This window comes from Lepidochelys kempii, chromosome 9 (assembly GCF_965140265.1).
Source record: "Lepidochelys kempii isolate rLepKem1 chromosome 9, rLepKem1.hap2, whole genome shotgun sequence".
Lineage (NCBI taxonomy): Eukaryota > Metazoa > Chordata > Testudines > Cheloniidae > Lepidochelys > Lepidochelys kempii.
The window spans coordinates 231,411-254,171 of NC_133264.1; the positions used below are offsets into that span (position 1 = coordinate 231,411).

General features: G+C 39.4%; 1 protein-coding gene across 43 annotated transcripts in view; it reads right to left on the reverse strand.

The window, feature by feature from the left end:
* Positions 1-22,761, reverse strand: part of DLG1 (discs large MAGUK scaffold protein 1) — a 441,602-nt gene that overhangs the window by 49,032 nt on the left and 369,809 nt on the right. For 22 of the 43 annotated variants that reach the window (XM_073358923.1, XM_073358918.1, XM_073358920.1 and 19 more), the window contains 2 exons: positions 18,382-18,451; positions 10,710-10,809 (listed from right to left, as the gene is read on the reverse strand). In XM_073358923.1, coding sequence (XP_073215024.1) covers positions 10,710-10,809; positions 18,382-18,451 — 170 coding nt within the window. Of the gene's footprint in view, positions 1-9,906; positions 9,941-10,709; positions 10,810-18,381; positions 18,452-22,761 lie in introns of all 43 variants that reach the window. The other 21 variants (XM_073358924.1, XM_073358937.1, XM_073358932.1 and 18 more) reach the window with 2 other exon arrangements.

Sequence of the window (22,761 nt, forward strand, 5' to 3'; positions counted from 1 at the left end):
TATGAGTCAACAGTGTGCCCTTGTTGCCAAGAATTCAATTGCATTTTGGGATGTATAAGTACGGGCATTGCCAGCAGATCGAGGGACGTGTTCGTTCCCCTCTATTCGACATTGGTGAGGCCTCATCTGGAGTACTGTGTCCAGTTTTGGGCCCCCCCACTACAGAAAGAATGTGGAAAGAGCCCAGCAGAGGGCAACAAAAATGATTAGGTGACTGGAACACATGAGTTATGAGGAGAGGCTGAGGGAACTGGGATTGTTTAGTCTGTGGAAGAGAAGAATGAGGGGGGATTTGATAGCTGCTTTCAACTACCTGAGAGGTGGTTCCAGAGAGGATGGATCTAGACTGTTCTCAGTGGTAGCTGATGACAGAACAAGGAGTAATGGTCTCAAGTTGCAGTCGGGGAGGTTTAGGTTAGATATTAGGAAAAACGTTTTCACAAGGAGGGTAGTGAAACACTGGAATGCGTTACCTAGGGAGGTGGTGGAATCTCCTTCCTTAGAAGTTTTTAAGGTCAGGCTTGACAAAGCCCTGGCTGGAATGATTTAGTTGGGGATTGGTCCTGCTTTGAGCAGGGGGTTGGACTAGATGACCTCCTGAGGTCCCTTCCAACCCTGATATTCTATGATTCTATGATGGATGTGCCATCAGGGCCGCTATTTCTCCTATGTGCCTAGCTGAGGTGATGGCAATTAGAAATGCTGTCTTCATGGACAGGTGTAAGAGAACAACTTGTCCTGGACTCGAGGGAGGTCTAGTCAAAGCTCTGAGAATTAGGTTAAAGTCCCAGGCTGGAGCGGGTGGTGTCACATGCAGAAAGAGATTCCCAATGCCCTTGAAGAATCTACCCATTAGTGGGGAGCAAACACCAAGTGGGAAGCCGTTTTTGCCAAGAGATGTACCTTAAGGGAACTGAGTGAGTATTTAAAATGTAGTGCAGAATCAGAGGGAGGAAAGATGAGGTTGGGTCTGTGTGTTTGGAATGACACAAACTTGGAGTCGTTTCCATTTTGTAGATAAGTATGTCGAGTGGTCAACTTTTGGTTGTGTTGCAACACGTTCAGCTTGTCAGAGCATTCTGCCTCTAAGCCTTGGGACTAAGAAGGAACCAAACCTGGAGGCAGAGGACCCGCGGGTTGGGGTGAATGGTCAGCCCATTGCTTTGAGAGAGCAGGTGAGGAATGGGCTGAAGAGAAATAGAAGGGCATATTGCCATCTGTGTCAGGTAAGGGAGCCATACTTGTCATGGTCAAGAAGGGCAATCAGAATAACTCTCGCTTTGTCTCGTTGAATTTTCAACAGAATCTTGGATAGAGTAGGAAACTTGGAAATGACATACAAGTGGGCCCTGTCCCATGGGAAGATGAGGGCAACTGCCAGGGAATGTTTCCCCAGGCCGGCACTGGAGCAGTAAAGGACCTTTCTTGTTCCATTAAGTAGTGAAGAAATCCATAGTCAGGGTTCCCCATAGGGCGGATATCTTGAAGCATCTTTGAATTCAGTACACACTTGTTGTGAGAAAATTCCAACTGAGACTGTCGGTTGTCATGTTCTGTATCATTGGTAGATAGATAGCTGAGATGAGCACATTGTGATGGGTGCATCAATTCCAAAGTTTGAGTGCTGTCTTGTACAGGGAGGGAGATCTGGCAGGTCCTTGGCAGTTTATACAAAACATACAGGTCACATTAAGTCCTTCATGACTTTGTGTGTTGTTTTTGATGAAAAGCAGAGAGTATGCACAGGCACTCCTAACAGCCCTTAACCCCAAAAGGGTGATATGGAAGGTAATTTCTGTGGAAGACCATTTGTTTGGAACCTTGTGGTTGTGTAGATGAGCTCCCCAGCATATTAGGGTGGTGAATGTGGGTAGTGAGAGGAACGCTCTTGCTTGTACTGCATCAAGTTGGTGCTGATAAAGTCCAGTCACTGTACCGGGGTTAGTATGCCACTACAATGAAGAGAACCTTGGAGAATACCCTGTGTGGAGCAGTCTGTACTGATAATGATCCTGCTCCAAAGGTAAGCAGTAGGAAATCTCCTGTACAATGATTGTATCAAGATATGGAACTAGGCACCCTGTAGGTCCAGGGCTAGAAATCAATCTCTTTGCTCTCGAGCTGGTCCTAATTGCTGTGAAGTAGGGTAAGGTGACTTCTGAATGGCGTGACCGGGTATATAGATTGCCGCTGATGCTGTAAGGTATCATTGTTCAGGCCCTCGACCAGCTCACCAAAAGTACGTATAAGAGGCAGTTTGAGAGGTCATGGACTGGGGTGCAGACTGTTCCCACTTTTGAGCCCTGGCCCTCTTACACTGTGGCTCATAACAGCACTGAGATGGTGGGTATGGAGAAGATTGTGATCTGTTGTGCGGTTGAGAGGTATATCTTCTCTTCTGGCCCACAGTATAGATTCCTAAGGAGTGTAACATGGTCTGAGAATCCTTCAGGATGTGGAGAGAAAATCTGAATTCTCCGCAAAGAATTTGGCCCTTCAAACTGGAAGTCTGTAACTCTTTGAGCAATCAAGAGAGGTGTAGCCAACAAAAAAAAAAAAAGAAAAGTGTAGGATTTGTAGCAGCTTGTCCTGGATTTCTTGCACCTCCTTAATGGAATGTCTTGGCTGGCGGCTACTCTTTTAAAGAGTTCTTGAAATTGTTTCAGGTCGTCCACTGTAGTTGGAGGCGGTGGTATGACGGCTTCATCAGGGGAGGAAGATGAATTCTGAGCTGGTGAAAAGCCTTCCTGGTCCAAGCCTTCTTCCTCTTCATCTTCCATGCCTTTGGATACTTCCGATGTGTCCCTACTCTGGGAAGGTGGAGGAGAGTGAATTTCCCCTCAGCCTGGAGTCAAGGGTCTAGTATATTGGACCCTATGTGCCGCCCAGGGATCCTGGGGGGGGAGCACTACAGAGGGAAAGGCATAGGAGGGCAAGTCCAGGACTGCCTGTACCATTGTTGCATCTCTCGAGTTTGGTGGGATGTGGTCTTAACAGCCTTACTTGGAGGTCTCCTCTCCATGGGTGAAGAGTGCTGGGAAGAGAACTGACTCCCACATATGTCCTCTTCATTGCTGGAGAGAGGCTGGGGAGCAGGTGAAGTGGTTAGCTGCTCCATTAGTTGGTTTGGCGATCCCTTGGTGCTGAGCAAAGGCAACTGTGGTACCAAAGAAACCGCTATGTCTTTCTGGTGTAGGAACTGTTGTGGAGCTGTGTGCTTCCCTGGTGGTGCAGTTGCTGCCGATGCGGTCAGAGCTGTCCTTAGCCTGTCCGTCAGTGCTGATGGGGATGGCACTGCCTGTGGTACTGCTCTCAGTGCCAACTCTGAAATCTGATGAGGTTCAACAAGGACAAGTGCAGAGTCCTGCACTTAGGACAGAAGAATCCCATGCATGGCTACAGGCTGGGGACCGAATGGCTAAGCAGCAGTTCTGCAGAAAAGGACACAGGGATTACAGTGGATGAGAAGCTGGATGTGAGTCAGCAGTGTGCCCTTGTTGCCAAGAAGGCCAGTGGCATTTTGGGTTATATTATTAGGAACATTGCCAGCAGATTGAGGGAAGTGATTATTCCCCTCTATTCGGCACTGGTGAGGCCACACCTGGAGTATTGAGTATTGAGTTTTGGTCCCCCCACTACAGAAGGGATGTTGACAAATTGGAAAGAGGGCAATGAAAATGATTAGGGGGCTGGAGCACATGACTTACAAGGAGAGGCTGAGGGAACTGGGGTAATTTAGTCAGCAGAAAAGAAGAGTGAGGGGGGATTTGATAGCAGCCTTCAACTACCTGAAGGGGGGTTCCAAAGAGGATGGAGCTAGGCTGTTCTCAGTAGTGGCAGATGACAGAACAAGAAGCAATGGTCTCAAGTTGCAGTGGGGGAGGTCTAGGTTGGATATTAAGAAACACTATTTCACTAGGAGGGTGGTGAAGCACTGGAATGCGTTACCTAGGGAGGTGGTGGAATCTCCATCCTTAGAGGTTTTTAAGACCCGGCTTGGCAAAGCCCTGCCTGGGATGATTTAGTTGGTGTTGGTCCTGCTTTGAGCAGGGGATTGGACTAGATGACCTCCTGAAGTCTCTTCCAACCCTAATATTCTATGATTCTATGACTCCCACACCAGGGTGGTCGATGCCATACAGGAGGAGTGTCTTGACTCCATTCCGGAGCGGCGGGGCTCAGCAGAGGTTCACAGAGGGACAGTGCCAGAGGTCCCTGGAACCTCAAAGATGCTCACTCTACTCGAGCTCGGCACTGAGGATAACGACCTCGCCAGGCACCTTTTCTTTCTCTGCCTGTCCCTATTAGGGGAGGTTGCAGCTCGCTTCCTGGATGATTTGGAAGACTGAGCACTCCAATTAGCAGAGGTTTTGTTCAGGGAACCATTTGCTGCTGTTGATTTTTGTCCCTAAAGAGGAGGCTGAAGGGACTTTTCCATCAAAATCATCTTGAGGCGGAGATCTTGATCACGCCCAGCCCTGGCTTTAAGGTTGTGGCAATGGGCACATTTTTGAGGGATATGGGTCTCCCCAAACAACGTACACACAGTGAGTGGCTGTCTGAGATGGGTTTCACCTCATGACAAGAGTCACATCATTTAAACCCAGGCAAGCCAGGCATCGTGGGCGTTAAAGTTTCCCAACTGGGAAAGTGTGGGAAAAATAGCAATTAAAAGAAAATATCTATAGTAATTTTTTTTTAAAAGAATAACTAACTAACCAAACTAGACTTACTAAGCTACAGCTAATCTAACTATTTCTATAGAGAGAAAAATGAAGAGGCAGCATGGCCACTGAGTTCCATCTGCAGCCCAGGATGGTTGAGAAGGAACTGAATGGGTTGGGTTGTGTGTGCACTACATGAGGTGCCAATGGCACCACAAGATGACTATTGCACACGCACGCCCTGACCGAGCATTGCTACAGAAAATCTCCGATCTGTGGCGCAGGAATGCATCAACACCTAAAGCGGAGCACCCACAGGGACACTACTTGAAGAAGAAAATAGAGAGATAAAGGTCTACCTATAGAGCATGGAAGAAATGCATCCTGCGAAGGACACACCAAGCAGTATGCACCTTGGAGACACCATTTCATCAGTTTATTAGACTAACCAGTAGTGTATGCAGTGTTATAGCTGTGTTGGTCCCAGGATATTAGAGAGACAAGGTGGGTGAAGTAATATCTTTTATTGGACCAACTTTTATCGGTGAGAGAAGCTTTTGAGCTTACACAGAACTCAGGGGTCAAGAAGATCTCTGTGTAAGTTCAAAAGCTTGTCTCTCTCACCAACAGAAGTTGGTCCAACAAAAGAGATTACCTCACCCACCTTGTCTCTCTAATAACCAGTAATATGACACTATAGTAATGGGCACGAGTTGTAAAGGTGTAGGACTGCAGGGCTTAATATCAGCCATGAGAAGAGAAGGAGATCCAACTAGCAAAGACTGCAGCAAAAGTTTTTTGGGAACTATAATGGGATACAAGAAATCTGGTTGGGCTCCTCTGACCCAAGAACCTCTTAATATCAACTGGCAAGGGGGGTGCAGAAGGGTTCAAGCATCTCCTGATTATGATATGCACATTTGGGTCACCGAAGAATGTCCTTTGAGGTTTCAAATGAAAGCCATCAATATCATTGTGAAAAGTATCTACATGTACTATGCAAGGAGTTATATGTATTAGAAAATTATGTTCTTAAGCATGTAAGTTAAAAGCAGTTCACCAAAAGATGACACTTAGAAAGATTCCTCCAGACAGGAGATAAACACGTATCTCTCTGTTGGAATATAAATTAAGCATTTTAGGCTAACACAATGGATGCTCCTTTACTAATGAAGTCAAACACTTACGAAGCGATATGAATTCAACAGGGGTTTAGCTTTTTTATGAGTAAAGACAATGAACATTGGAGGTATTTCTAGAAGGTAAAGAGGGCACTGTGGCATCCTGCACCTACAAACTAAACGGACTGTGCGTTTGCTTTCATAAAAGGAAAGTCTCAGCCAACCCTGGTTGAAAACAATGAACAGGACTTTGGGCAAGAGAAAATGTTTTAGACAGGAGGTTAACCGGTTTTAAGTTTTGTCTCTAGATAGTGTGTTATGATTTTGTTTTATACGTAACCATTTGTTTCCAATATCCTTACTCACTCTTCACGTGAATCACTAGTCTTTGATAATAAAACTTATTCTTGTTTTCACCGCCAGTGTATCTAAGTGCTTTGCGTTAAACAAAGTGCTGGTCTTGAGTTGAATCTTACAACCTGGTGTGTACTGTTGCTTTGAGAATATCAGGCCCAGTGCATGAGTGTTCAGTGGTTCTCAAACTTTTGTAGTGGTGACCCCTTTCACACAGCAAGCCTCTGAGTGTGACCCCCCTTATAAATTAAATACTTTAAAAATATTTAACACTATTATAAATATTGGAGGCAAAGTGGAGTTTGGGGTGGAGGCTGACAGCTTGCGACCCCCCAGCTAATAACCTCATGATCCCCTGAGGAGTCACGACCCCAGCTTGAGAACCCCCGGTCTGGACACAGAAAATGCTCCAAGTATTCAGGGGTTGGTGTGTGCATCTTGATACCTGTACAGAGAGTGAGGTCTATGGAGGCCTGGAAGGTAGCACTTATGCTGCCAGAAGCTCTTCATTTCAGGAAGCGGTTCCATAGCAAGCACACACAAGACTCCTTGTGGTATGTGAAGGAGTAAGTAACACTTTGCTATTCACTTTTCCACACTATTCATGTTTTATAGACCTCTATCATACCCAACCCCCACCTTAGTCATCTTCTAAACTGAAAAGTTCCAGTTTTTCTAATCTCTCCTCATATGGAAGCTGTTTCATACTTCTAAACATTTTTGTTACTGTTCTCTATATTTTTTCCAATTCTAATATATCTTTTTGGAGATTGGGCAACCAGAACTGCAAACAGTATTCAAAGAGTGGGCGTACCATGGATTTATATAGTGACATTATTATTCTTATTATCTATCCCTTTCCTAATGGTTCCTAACATTCTGGTAGCTTTTTTGACTGCTGCTGCACATAGAACTATCCACAATGACTACAAGATCTCTTTCTTGTGTGGTAACAGCTATTTTAGACCCCATCATTTTGTACGTATAGTTGGGATTATGTTTTCCAATGTGCATTACTTTGCATTTTTCAACATTGAATTTCATCTGCCATTCTGTTGACCAGTCACCCATAGTCAGCTTTGGACTTAACTATCTTTACTAATAGTATCATCTGCAAACTCTACCACCTCACTGTTTACCCCCTTTTTCAGATCATTTATGAATCAGCCTAAAATTTAGTCATGGGTATTTTTGGTAAGTCATGGACAGGTCACAGGCAATAAGTAAAAATTCACAGCCTGTGACCTGTCCATGACTCTAACCAAGAATACTCTGGACTAAATCTCTACTTCTGGGGTCCTGCTGCTCCAGAGACCCCCTGCTCCAGGGGACCACTCTCCGGCCGGCCTCCAGGTGCCCCATGCTGCTGCCCCAGAACCGCTATTTTGGCGGTCCCCAGGGCACCCCCAGAACCGCTGCTCTGGTGTTCCCCAGAGCCAGCCACACCAGCTGCAGTTCTGGCAGTCCCTGGAGTCAGTTGCCTGGGGCCACCCAAGCAGTAGCCAGTGTGGTTGCCCCGGGGACTGCTGCTAAGATGCTTCCCGGGGCTGCTGCTTGGGTGGTCCCCAGGACCAGCTGCACCCTTGGCTGCTCAGGTGGCCCTGAAGTCAGCCGCACTAGCCACTGTGGAAGTCACGGAGGTCGCAGAAAGTCACAGAATTCATGACTTCTGTAACCTCTGTGAAAGGATTGCAGCCTTATTCATGAATATGTTGAACAACACTGGTGCAAGTACAAATCCTTGGGGACTTGGCTATTTACCTCTTGCCACTCTGAAAACTGACCATTTATTCCTATCTTTTAACCAGTTAATGATCCAAGAGAGCACCTTCCCTCTTATCCCATGACTGCTTACTTTGCTTAGGAGTGTTTGGTGAAGAACCTTGTTAAAGGCTTTCTGAATGTCCAAGTACACTATATCCACTGGATCACCCTTGTCCACATGTTTGTTGACCCCCCTCAAAGAATTCTAATAGGCTGGTAGAATAGAAAGTTAGTACTCACCAGAATGTTTTGTCTGTGGCCTCAGAGCCTTACCAATCCAGAAGTATGAGATAATTTGTGTGTCTTGATCACCAATATTTTAAAACTAAGCTACTAAATTTTAACTTTACCCGCGAATTTTATCCTTTGCTGGATTATCATGATAATGCTGCCTGAACACCCAGACAATTATACACAGATAGGTCTACTAAAGTAATTGGTAGTTTTTAAAACTTGCTGTAATTTAAATTACAAACTAAATTTTTCAAAACATGGCTATTACTAATCCAGCATTACTTATTTAGCATCCCCAGTGCTATTATGCTTCATGTAATAAAACAGATAATGGTTTTGTAGGAACTGAAAGTGATACTTATACAGGACATGTGCTTAATAATGACTCCTTACTATGTGATCAGTATTCTTATGTGAGTACCACATAAGAGACAAAATAGATCAGATAGAACCTCCTCCCCATCTTATCTCTGCCAGAATGCATTTTCCATCATGTAAGAGAAAATGAAGCTATTTTTACTGCTGCTAATTTTAAAATATGTAAAGGCATTTTAGTAGTAGCAGCCATTAAAAATACGATATTCTACAATAATAATTAAAAACTGAAGCAAATAAGCATTATTGCAATGGTGTGGCTCATAACTGTAGAATACTGTATTTCTTAAAAAAAATTTATGGTAAAACCAATATAAAAATGACGTACTAGAAAAGATACATTAACTAGTTCAGAGAGAGCAGTCGTTATCTGTGACATACAGTATCTTTGCGTAAGCTTCTAAACCAAAAATAAAAAGTGATTGTCACCTGAATTAAATGAAGTAGGAAGATCTTAAAAGATAAAACCCAAGAATGTTACAAATTAAGAAAAAAGAAAAGGAGTACTTGTGGCACCTTAGAGACTAACCAATTTATTTGAGCATGAGCTTTCATGAGCTACAGCTCACTTCATCGGATGCATACCGTGGAAACTGCAGCAGACTTTATATACACACAGAGAATATGAAACAATACCTCCTCCCACCCCACTGTCCTGCTGGTAATAGCTTATCTAAAGTGATCATCAGGTTGGGCCATTTCCAGCACAAATCCAGGTTTTCTCACCCTCCACCCCCCCACACAAATTCACTCTCCTGCTGGTGATAACCCATCCAAAGTGACAACTCTTTACACAATGTGCATGATAATCAAGTTGGGCCATTTCCTGCACAAATCCAGGTTCTCATGAGGGGGTGAGAGAACCTGGATTTGTGCAGGAAATGGCCCAACTTGATTATCATGCACATTGTGTAAAGAGTTGTCACTTTGGATGGGCTATCACCAGCAGGAGAGTGAATTTGTGTGGGGGGGTGGAGGGTGAGAAAACCTGGATTTGTGCTGGAAATGGCCCAACCTGATGATCACTTTAGATAAGCTATTACCAGCAGGACAGTGGGGTGGGAGGAGGTATTGTTTCATATTCTCTGTGTGTATATAAAGTCTGCTGCAGTTTCCACGGTATGCATCCGATGAAGTGAGCTGTAGCTCACGAAAGCTCATGCTCAAATAAATTGGTTAGTCTCTAAGGTGCCACAAGTACTCCTTTTCTTTTTGCGAATACAGACTAACACGGCTGTTACTCTGAAACAAATTAAGAAAATTCTATAGAATACTTTGAAATAATTAACCTCCTTACGTCCGCAGAGCAATACCACCAGTCTTAAAATGGATCTATAAAAATTAAGTTTACAGATGGAGGTTAAATATAACTTGGGCGTATTTTGATCACTTACTCAGGCCTTTTGATCCCATGTCGTCAGGGATCTCCTGTAGAGTAGTCCCCAGAGGGCAAGCAATAAAAAGATAATCACAAAAAAAAAAAATAACTGTCAGTAATGTATAAAACTGGCGCTACGGTAAGAGACAGTTTCAAGAACATTACAGGGAGACATAGATCTACAGAAAGTTTTTTCACAGTCAGCTCCTAGGATTTAAAATGGCTAGCAGCTGAAGTGTTATCACTGATGCAAAGGCAGAGGGATCTTATAGTAGGTAAGATCTGAAAAATCAACTTTATTTTTATTGTAAAAATAAGATTTCTGTTTCAAAAATACTTTTTTCCAATGAAGGCAATAAAGAATTAAAGAAACACCCTTAAAATTAGGACAGTATTAAAATTAAAGATTAAAATAGAACAAATTTCAAAGAATGAGTCTAAAGTGACTGGTTATAGTTCATTTATAATCTAACAGTTTTAAAGCAGTGCACTCTCTTTATGAAGTTATTGATAAGGTACAATTAACAGAGTAACAGAACTTAGTTATCACCTCCAATTACACACATAATCATCATCCCACAGTCCCATCCAGTTCACTATGAACAAGGCTGCTCTTGGATTCCAAGAACAGTTAGGATGCACTGTAACAGCACATGGATCAATTTATTGATTTAAAAGGCTGTTTTGTCATTCACTTTGTTTGAGTTCCATTAACCTGTTGCAGCTCTTGAAACTGTCTCCAAGGTAACACCCTACTGGAAGCTAGCAGGCCCTTCGGTGTGTGTATGTTTTTCTCTCCACTGGATTCCACGTACTTACGGTCAATATCACTGGTTTCTTGCTCACTCTGGTCCTTGTTCTTGTAGAAGGGAAATTTTCGGGAAAAGAGGTTCTTTTTACGCTTGTCATTGAATGACTGCTGAAGAAGAGAAGGAGGGGCAAAACAAAGGGTGTCTAATGTCTGTGTGTACAAAGGCCCAGCCCCAGCAGCTTTGTGGAAGCTGACTCCTATAACCACATAATGCAGTTTATATTTTAATTTAACATCATCACCCCAGCTCATCAGAAATAGAGTGGGCTTTTGGTTATGCTCAAACCCTCCATATTTTGCAATTGGAAAAGAATTGGAAAGCTGGTATCCATGGTTTATCATCTGTGGCCTTATGCTTCACAATTCAGATCCTTTGCGAAGAGAAAAAAGTGAGAGCCAGTAGGCTGCTAAAACCATCAAAAGTAAAAACCATTTGATAAACAGAATGGAGGAAGTCACAGATATTAGCTAGTACAGGGGTAACCAGGTATTCACAGCATTATCTGCTTGCAAAGGCACAACTAAATATTTGAACGACAGCCAATGTATATGAAAGCAAAATAATTAAATGCTGATACTACTTCCAGAAAAAAGAGTAGTGAAAACAACAATTTTACAAAAAACAATAGTTTTGCTCACTTAAAACATTCATCATCACTTTAAAAAAAAAATCTCTGCATTTTCCTTAATTCTTCTGCATCAGCAATTCCTCACAAATTCATGGCAAGAAATGAACATTGCAGTGGGAAAGTCCACATCCCAGTGCCAAGGTCCATTCTTAACACTTACTTATTTCATTGTTCAGATTGTTAATTTTTCTTCAGCATTGTGGGGATGGGGCATAGGGGTGGAACTGTCATTTTAGAAATCAGACACTGCAAAGCTCAGGATGGTATTCAGCAAGAATTAGGAATTCTGGTATTGATGCTGAAGGATTTGTACAGCTCAGATGCTTTATCCTGATTTAGTGAGGATTTTTTTTATCACAATTTTTTTCCATTTGAGCTCAAGCTATTATTACAATCCTAGGCTACTTTAGAAATGAGATGAATATACACCTTTATGTACACTGTATGTGGAAGATGGCAACATAGATTTAACTAAAATTGGTGATGTCCACTGCTGAAAATATGATGAAAACCTCCCATCCTTACAGCGTAGTTCTATTCTGGAAAGTGGCTATATTAAAATGGAACCTTCTTACTGTGCACAACTGCTCCCTGTATCATTAAGTGACCTGTTTAATAATCAGTCAGTGTGCTTCATCTGGCCTGCAGAACTTCTGTTACTGGTGATGATGTGAAAGGAGTGGCTGAGTTTGCAGAGTTTATTTCTAAATTAAAAACATGTGATATGGACACTGTGCCAGAAGCATGGAGCAACACAATGCCATTTCTATAGAGTCATTTTTCAAAGTAAATTCTTCAAAAGAAAGTACTGATTTTCAGTTCTTGCTATAAGGATTCTATTAATAGTTATTTCTAGAATCTATAGCATAACTGCAATATGCTTTGTCCATCATATTTTATCCAGTTGGACCTTACCCTCCCTTAATCACAATGTGATCCAGATGAAGGTAAGTCTTATTGGAAGAAACATGTACAAAGTGCTTTTTTCTTCCCTTCCATTACTCCATGTGGAAGGAGATATAGCAGCAATTAGGGGGTCAGGCAGCGCTGTGCTTCTTTGACTTGCTGAGCTCTTTTTTCAGGGCTAGTGCACAACCAGCACAATGATAAGCTTGGCATTTATTCAGTGAATGCCTGCAGTGTATCATGTAGTTTGCACTCTACTACAATGTTCACAGCCTTTCCGGCCATCTGCTTTAACACAGACTTGTTTAGCAATGACAGATGCTGGAGGATGAACTGATGTCATCACTGCCACTGTTAAAATAATGTATTTTGTTGTTTAAATATTACCAGGTACAAAAAAGGCATATGGTACCAGTGGAGCACACTGAGGCCTGCCAGAGAAGGGAGAGTTCTGGAAAAAAAGCACTAAAAATATTAATTAGGAAGTTCATAAAACCTCTTAACTGGTTGGCATCAGTGACTAGCAAAACTGGTATTCAGCTGTGAGAAGTATTATCCAGACATATGGGCACGAGAACTGGCACCTAACCAATCGTATGTTTGCATGAACTACAGGTGGTATGGGCAGGATTCTGGGCTAAGGTACTGAAGCTCAGGAGGACCAAAGCTGATGGCAGCAAGTCATTGCTACTTCAGCATAGAGGTCTATCAATCATTCTTAAAATTGAAATTAATCCTAGATCTCACAACCACGTACACCAAGCATGTAACATGGATTTCCATAATTGGAGGTTTCACATAACAAATGCAACTGCAGCACAAGGGCAAAGGCCACCATGGAGCATAAGTCAGACAAAATGTTTCAACTTCAAAAGAAGAACGTTATGGAAAGCTCTGACAAAATTTTGGTGCAAGTCAAATAAGGAAAAAAGATTTAGCTATCTTTGACAATTAGAACAACGCAGTGGTGCTTTTAATGCACTTCTGGCAGAATACTCATTTTTGTTTAGATACCTTTTAAAAATATTTGATAAAACTAATCTTTGATTTGACTTCCTCTATAGTAAATTTTATTGATTTAAAACCATTTAACAATAATTTCATATACTGCATATGTAATGGTCAGAGTCAGTTTCATTGCAAAATAAATAGTAATAATGTACCGATTTTAAATAAAACATTAGCCAAAAGATGATTTTTTAAAAAAAGATATGATTATAAAGGCTAGAGAGAATTGCTTATTAATTGTAGACACATTAATTTTATAAATATTTCATAAACCCAATGCAAATGATGGATAGTTTACACAAAAAATAATTTGTTAAAAACAGAAGCAGCACAAGCAAAATGAGATAAATGTGTATATTAAAAGAATAGAGAAGAAAAATTATAATCATGCATGCTCCAGTTTCTCAGTTTTCCTTAGAATAAATGAATTGGCATTTTAATGTTTTCTCTCAATATTATATTTAGGGCTGCAATATTTACTTTATCATTACATAAAATCCTTTAAGTAAGGATTCTTGATACGTGATATTTGAAAACGTCAAAGAAGTATAATATAATACATATGTAAAATACTGCAGGTAGATATCTTTCATGTAGTTACATTGGGGGAAAATACCCACATGACAATTAGGCTAAGTCTTCACTATCCGCCAGGTAGTGATCGATATATTGGGGATTGATTTATCGCGTCTTATCTAGACGCGATAAATCGATCTCCGAATTGACACCTATACTCCACCTTGGCAGGAGGAGTAAGCGGAGTTGACGGGGGAGCTGCTGTGGTTGACTCGCCGCTGTGAGGACGGTCAGGTAAGTCAAACTAAGATACTTTGACTTCAGCTACACGAATAGTGTAGCCCAGACCTTACAGTGAGATACTAAGGGTATTTTAAAGAGAAACTGAAATATTAAAATTTGCAGCTGAAGCAAAAGACTATGAACAGCTTAAGATTAATGAGTGCTTGGAACAGGAAATGTTATTATAGAGAAAGAAATGCAGTTCTCTATCAATGGCAAGCGTAGTTTGTTTTTCCACTCAGTATTTCATGCATATTTTTGGTGCTGTGTTAGTACACAGTGACTGTGTACAAACTTTGTTACAGTCAACATACAAGACTATGATTTAAATACATAGTTAATTCAGTTAACTGTTTACAATTTTATGGTAGACAAGTTACAAAAACATGCGATTATCTTCTCAAGGAATATGCTGTATGGTAATGTTTTGCAAAATTATTCTAATTTAATTAAAAACAATCACAACAAATATTTAAATGTCTAAGAATATTCCTTTTGCGACTATCTCAGGTTGAGGATGTCAGTTACAAGTAACGTGAAAAACCTGAAGATTAATGTATAACTTTATCACTGTAAGAAAAGTAACCTGCTCAATGGTAAAATGTTAAATGCTATAAAATTAAACAGTAAATTCAAAATATATAAAAATTACTACACCCTCAGTTGGCATGGTATAATATTCCAATATGTAATTTTGCATGTACAAACTGAAAAGATATAAACAATGATCCGAGTAAGTCTCAAGGCAGTATTAAATTTGGCCGTCAGAAAGTCACTAAAGGTATTTGTTTCCATCTAAAACAGATTATGTGCAAAAATGCAGATACACATTCAGGTACATTTTACTATTAATACAACTAATTAAAACTTTCAATATGTAACATGGGCATAACATGCATTATCTAGTAAGCAGGTACCCAAACAGGCACTGTTTAAACTGCTCTTTTGAAAGCGCTGATTAAACAAAATTCTTTTGAGGTTGCTCAATTGAAGATATGCCTAACGGTACACCAAGCTATCTTACAAATACCCATGAAAGGCACATTGCATTTGCTGACAGGAACCATGTAATAAAAGAAAGCAGAAGTTGGTCCAAGAAAAGATAAGTCTTACTTTATCAGGACTATATATTCATATTCTTATTACCTCGTCCCTTCAATTTGATTCTGTGTATTTATAGAAACCATATAAAGGAAATGATTATATCTAATTTACTAAGTAAACACAATTAAAAAGAAATCTTTGGGATCTATAGCAGTAGCCTACTCTGGATATTACTGCATTAGCTCTCTCCACTTTTAAAATGATTATAGTGTATTTATTTGAACTAGTGTATTTATTTCCAAAAATTATGAAGCATATTTTGGCTAAAATGTCAACAGATTAGTAATTTAGATAAGTCCTTAAACTGAAAATGTATTTTAGCTATGCTTATTAGCATATCAGTAGTTGTAGAAGATCTGGAAACACCTGTTACAATCCCTATTTTACGGGATTTGATTTGACTGTAAAACTGGAGTATTTAGGGAAGATGTGGACAAGTTGGAGAAAGTCCAGAGAAGAGCAACAAAAATGATTAAAGGTCTAGAAAACATGATCAGTGAGGAAAGATTGAAAAAGTAGGGTTTGTTTAGTCTCAAGAAGAGGAGACTGAGAGGGGCCATGATAACAGTTTTCAAGTACATAAAAGGTTTTTACAAGGAGGAGGGAGGAAAAATTGTTGTTCTTAACCTCTGAGGATAGGACAAGAAGCAATGGGTTTAAATTGCAGCCAGGGCAGTTTAGGTTGGACGTTAGGAAAAACTTCCTGTCAGGGTAGTTAAGCATTGGAATAAATTGTCTAGGGAGGCTGTGGAATCTCCATCATTGGAGGTTTTTAAGAGCAGGTTAGACAAACACCTGTCAGGGATGGTCCAGATAATGCTTAGTCCTGCCATGAGTGCAGGGGACTGGACTAGATGACCTCTTGTAGTTCCTTCCAGTTTTACGATTCTATGAGAATCATAATCATGGCAGAATATAATTATATTCTAAAATTTGAAAAATGGTTAGGCTATTTTAAAAATAGTAGTAACAGATTCTTCCTGAGACTATTATGCATTATAATTCTGTTTTCTGAGCATTTGTAATAATTTGGTGAAACATTAGTTTCCTAAATATTACCTCAGAGTGAATTTTTATCATTTTTTCCTCTAAAACAACAGTCTTTGACATGCATAAACTACCCTTCAGTTTCTGATGAACCAATAACAAAAACTCTAGGTTAACATTTAACTGACAGTGAGAATCTCTCTCACATAGTCCTTAAGTGACTCAAAATGTAGGTTTATTATCCTCAGACAGACCTACTGACAAAAAATGTTTAGACTTCTTCATTATTAAAAAAATACTGTATAGGGTAGCCATTTTTTAAAATGAAGGAGCAAAGTCACTCTCTCCCCCAAAAGAGACCATTAAGGCTCTGGTCCACATTAATGACCCATAACTTTCAAATACTACACAAACTGTTTTTTGGCATTAATTTATCACCATATAGGACCATTTCCATTTATGGCTTTCTCTGTATATTATATTATTAGCAAAAACATTCACTCCTAACTCAAAAAAAGTAATTGCGATAAAAAAATTAATTAATCGTGATTAATCACATATTTTGGATGTATTTCTACATTTTCATATATATTTTATTTTGTGTTTTAATTGAAATCAAAGCGTATATTATTTTTGCTTACAAATATTTGCATTGTAAAGATGATAAAAGAAATAGTATTTTTTAATTCACCTCATACAAGTACTGTAGTGCAATCTTTTTGTCATGAAAGTGCAACTTACAAAGGTAGATTTATGTAAAACTTCACAGCCTACAAGTCCACTCACTCCTATTTCTTGTTCAGCCAATCGCTAAGACAAATAAGTTTGTTTACATTTACAGGAGATAATGCTGCCCTCTTCTTATTTACAATGTCACCCGAAAGTGAGAACAGGCATTTGGCATGGCACTTTTGTAGCAAGGTATTTACGTGCCAGATATACTAACCATTTGTATGCCGCTTCATGCTTCAGCCACCATTCCAGAGGACATGCTTCCACGCTGATAACGCTCATTAAAAAAATAACCATTAATTACATTTCTGACTGAACTCCTTGGGGCAGAATTGTGTGTCCCCTGCTCTGTTTTACCTGCATTCTGCTATATATTTCCTGTTACAGACATCTCGGATGATGACGCAGCACATGTTGTTCATTTTAAGAACACTTTCACTGGAGATATGACGAAATGCAAAGAACGTACCAATGTGAGATTTCTAAAGATAGCTACAGCACTCGCCCCAAGGTTCAAGAATCTGAAATGTCTTCCAAAATCTGAGAGGGACTAGGTATGGAGCTTGCTTTCAGAAGTCTTAAAAGAGCAACACTCCAATGTGGAAACTACACAAACTGAACCACCAAAAAAGAAAATCAACCTTCCTCTGGTGGCATCTGACTCAGATAACGAAAATGAACATGCATCGGTCCGCACTGCTTTGGTTTCTTATCAAGTAGAACTTGTCATCAGCATGGACGCATATCTTCTGGAATGGTGGTTGAAGCACGAAGGAACATGTGAATCTTTAGTGCATCTGGCACGTAAATATCTTGCGACACCGGCTAGAACAGTGCCACGAGAATCCTGTCCTCACTTTCAGGTGACATTGTAAACAAGAAGCGGGCAGCATTATCTCCTGCAATTGTAAACAAACTTGTTTGTCTGAGGGATTGGCTGAATAAGAAGTACAACTGAGTGGACTTGCAGGCTCTAAAATTTTACATTGTTTTATTTTTGAATGCAAGTTTTTTTGTACATAATTCTACATTTGTAAGTTCAACTTTCATGATAAAGAGATTGCATTACAGTACTTGTATTAGGTGAATTGAAAAATATTATTTCTTTTGTTTTTTTACAGTGCAAATACTGGTAATCAAAAATAAATATAAAGTGAGCACTGTACACTTTGTATTCTGTGTTGTAATTGAAATCAATATATTTGAAAATGGAGAAAATATCCAAGAACATTTAAATAAATGGTATTCTATTATTGTTTAACAATGCAATTAGTCCCACGATTAAGTTTTTTAATTGTGTGATTAATCACGATAACATTTTTTTAATCGCTTGACAGCCCTAAAAATGACCATTTGTTAAATAATAATTTTTAGAATAAACTGGTTTTGTCTGATAGATGTTTTAGTTTTTAACTGTTATCATTAAATAAGGAAAGTTAAATCCACATACATAAGCCACTCAAACATGTTACCACCCATGTTAATGAAAAAAGTAATTAACATTTCATAAACTCACCCCTTTATCTCCTCTCATTTTGGAATTAAATTTCACTGTCTTTAAGCGGGCTCGCTCTTTCTTCTCAACCCTAAAAGAAAAATGCAAAAGGAAAAAACGTTACTCTCTCAACATGATCCTTATATCGCCAATCCTAATGCTATAAAATACTAGAGCTTTCATATTCTAATAATCTGTTGAAGATGTGCTTGCAGCATGATGGTATGAGGTGTGCACAAATACACATATTCAGTCTGCACAGGCCAATGTGAGAAAAATTGATTTTAATTCTCAAACAATAAACTGTAGATTCTGAATGGCAAAGATCCAATAAGGACAGAGACAAATTAGAATCTTTTGGCTATGAGGCCACAACTTTCTTATTATTCTTTAGTTTAAACCAAAGAAACTCCTTAAGGTACTCTGTCTAGGCAACAGAGCTAAATGAAGGTAAGCAACAGCTATGCTGAGCTGTCACTTTCCTTCCTTCACTTTTGATGCCCAAATTTAGAGCATCCTGTCACTTCCCAGGACTAACTCAGGCCTGTAGCCAGGGTGGATAAAAATCAATGATTTAAAAAAAACAACCAGATTTTTTTTTTTTAAATCGGATTTGTTTAATAAAATCTTTTTGAGGAAAAAAAACCTATCTAAAGATAGTTTTAATTAAGATACATTATTGCTCAAAGATATCTCATCATGGAACAGGGATTATAAATTCTAATTCTATAGTATGAGACACTATATTCATGTAATGTTTAAGAAAAGTTTTGTAAGCGAGTTCCAATAGTTCATAGATTAGGGACCCAATTTTATAGGGTTCTAGGGGCTTCTGTATAGATTATTTAGGTTAATCTTTCTATCTACCCAATAGGACTCAGTGCTCAGTCTAGAAGATACCATCAGAGATGCTTAGTTTTGCACTTCTCAAACTGTGGATTTGTGTCTCCAGAGATAACATGCTCGTTAACAGCAAAAATGTTTTAAAATAAATAATATATAGAGGTGAGAAATAACAGACCTCAACCCTATTGTCCCTCTGCAAATTTGTGTACACAGAGTCAATCCCTCACCTCTCTCTAAAAGTGACAAGTTTCAAAAAGTTCAGTGAAGATTGTTGGGGGCGGAATAGATCTGGACAAGGAGAAGAAGCCCGGAGATAAATGCGAGAAGAGAGGGACAGGCAGTAGAAACAAAAGTGAAACTGTTTGAGCAGCATATTCCAGAAGCCTTGAAGTCTTTCTGAGTGTAGCTAGCCTTCATTGATTTGAAATCTACCATACCATTCTCTCACTAGAAGGGAAAATCTATAATAGCAGCAGGCTGTTAAAGAGACCCAGTTTGGGAATATTTTAATGAAGTTCCTCTATCTCTGGGTAAGACAGGCATGTGTGCAAAATGCAAACAGTGCAACAAAGAAATGCAAGGCCCAGTTGCCCGAATGAAACAACATCATGAGACGTGTTCCTTCTCAGCAGGGAGCTGCGTTGAAGATGATGAAAGGAACATGTCTGAACATGCAGGATCTTCAGGTTGATAAACTTTTTTATTTCATAGATCTTTCTTAAGGACTGCCTGTCTTCCTTCTGGACTACTCTTGAATTCTCATGTTTGAGCAAAAAAATGTAGTTGTTACTCTATGGTACTGTCATTTTAGATGCAGTTGTGATAAAAAATAAATAGCTGAAATAAGCAGAACTTCCTTTTTCAGTTTCACCTTTAAAGTAGTACTGAGTGTCAGTGAATGCAATGAGTAATACTAAATGAGCAGTATGGTAATAATAATTAAATAACTGCATTGACTTATTTTGTTTAGGAGACTCCATCCCCAATCCCTTCAGGATTCCAAAGACCATCCACCTTCAAGATCACCATCATTTTCTATAGTTTCAGAGTTATCTGCCAATGATAGTTTTTCAGTCACACCATATATGTCACATAGCCACAGTATATCACCTAGCAAAAAGAAAAAAAATCTTCATCATCCAGGAACAACCATAGATAAATTTGTGATAAGAACCTGCAGATTACAAAAAGAGAGGTAATTGATGAAAAAATTGCCCGGTTTGTTTATGCAACGAACTCTCCTTTCCATATGATTGAGAACCCACACTTCATTAACATGGTTCAGTCATTAAGACCAGGATACAGTCCACATGTTGCAGGCAAATTGCTGGACAAAGTGTATGAAAGAGAAATTGAGCAGTGTGCCAAAGGTCTAGAGGGTGAAATTGTTAACCTGAGTCTCAATGGGTGGAGCAATGTCCACAATGAGCCTGTTGTATGTGCTTGTGTGACCACAGAAGAAGGGAATGTCTTCCTTACAGAAACAATTGATACACCAGGAAATGCTCACACAGCAAAATACTTCTAAAGAAGTTGCAGTAAAAGCTATAACAAACTGTGGAAAAAAAATTCAAATGTCTAGTACGCAGCTTGGTCACAGACAATGCCGCAAATGTATCCTAGATGAGAAGAATTTTTTTTTAGAAGCGAGTCCCAAGCTAATAACATACGGTTGCAGTGCTCATTTGATGCACCTCCTAGCCAAAGACTTCAGTGTTCCAGAAATAAAGACTAATGTTGTTGAAATTGCAAAAATACTTCCATAACAAACACTTTGCAGCAGCTGCTCTGAAAAAAGTGGGAGGAACCAAGCTAACGCTCCCACAAGACGTGCGATGGAACTCAGTAGTGGACTGTTCTGAGCACTGTATCAAGAACTGGTCTAATCTGATGATAGTTTGGGAACAAAATCGTGAAAAAATAGATGGCACTGTCACAGCCAAAGTTCTCAACATTGGGCTTAAGAGAAACGTTGAACACATGCGAGTACCCAGAAGCCTATTTCTGTAGCCTTGAACAAATGCAGGGAAATAGCTGTTTTATTGCTGATGCCGTTGAAATTTGGAAGGAACCGAGTGAGATCTCAAAAAGAGAAATCTGCAATGACAGAATTAAACTACAAGCATTAAAAAAACGAATGGGACAAGCACTATCTCCAGCTCATTTTCTTGCAAATATTCTCAATACTTGGTACCAGGGTCAAACTTTAACTGCTGAAGAAGAGGAGTTGGCTATGACATGGACATCCAGCAATCATCCCTCCATAACGCCAACTATAATAAACTTCAGAGCTAAGGGTGAACCATTCAAGAAATATATGTTTGCTGATGATGTTTTAAAGACAGTCACATCAGTGAACTGGTGAAAACTTAAGTACTTGGATTCAGAGACCGTTGAAGTGATCATCTCACTTTGAACAGCAGTAGCTTCTTCTGCTGGTGTAGAAAGAATATTTTCTTCCTTTGGACTAATTCATTCCAAATTGAGAAATCGTTTGGAACCTGAAAAAGCAGGAAAGCTTGTTTTTCTTTTCCAGATTATGAACAAACAGGAAAATGATGATGAAGGCGACTGAGTTAGCTGCAGAAGCCAATATTTTAAGTTTCTCATGTTTACCTGGCTGACATAGTCCATTTAATTTTTTTTTAATATTTAATTTAACTATTTTAATTAAAAACAATTTGAACAAAAACAAACCTGATTTTAAAGAACTGGAATGTTTAACTAAATTCAAAAATTCATACATTTGTTTTGTTAAAATATTATGTGTTTACTGTTGAAGAAAAAAAATCCAGAATATATAACGTTGTTGTTTTAGTTAAATAAAACAATTTAAATGTCTGTCTGGTAGTGATCTCCTCCTAAAAGAGCATGGCAAGAAAATCCTCCAAACATTAATGATTAACCTGTTGAATTGGAGATAGTTCACCTCCCAATGACTTCATAAATATCTGCTTCAATTACCTTTGGTAAATGAAATAACCAATAATTCATTTTGTGATATAGCTGTAAAACTAATCTGAAAAGTTTTCAAAATAAATCACTTTAAAAATGTATAGTGTGTACCTTCTAAAAATGAAACCTACATCTATCCCTGAGTTGTGAAGAATATGTATTAAAGTTATAACAACCAACAAGAATGTGCTTTTATGTACAAATGCATGATTAAATCGTGTCTTCCTGACTAGCGATTTAAATCAAATCCACACTGCCTGTAGCTGTTCAATTAGCAAAGGGGGTAGCAAGGGTGGGATGGAGCAGGAAGAGGCCTGCTCTGCCCCATACTGCATTTTACAGGCTTCCTACGGTGCCTGCTGGCCAATCCCACTCTTTGCCATTGCTTGTCTTCCAACAAGGAAAAGTTGCCAGTGGTTGACAGGTACAGTGACTCCAAATGGGATGTGGCTTATTTTCCCTGCCCCACAATTTGGGCTGGCTTCCTTTTTCTTTCTTTCTTTCTTTCTTTCTTTCTTTCTTTCTTTCTTTCTTTCTTTCTTTCTTTCTTTCTTTCTTTCTTTCTTTCTTTCTTTCTTTCAGTAAGACCATGTAAGATCA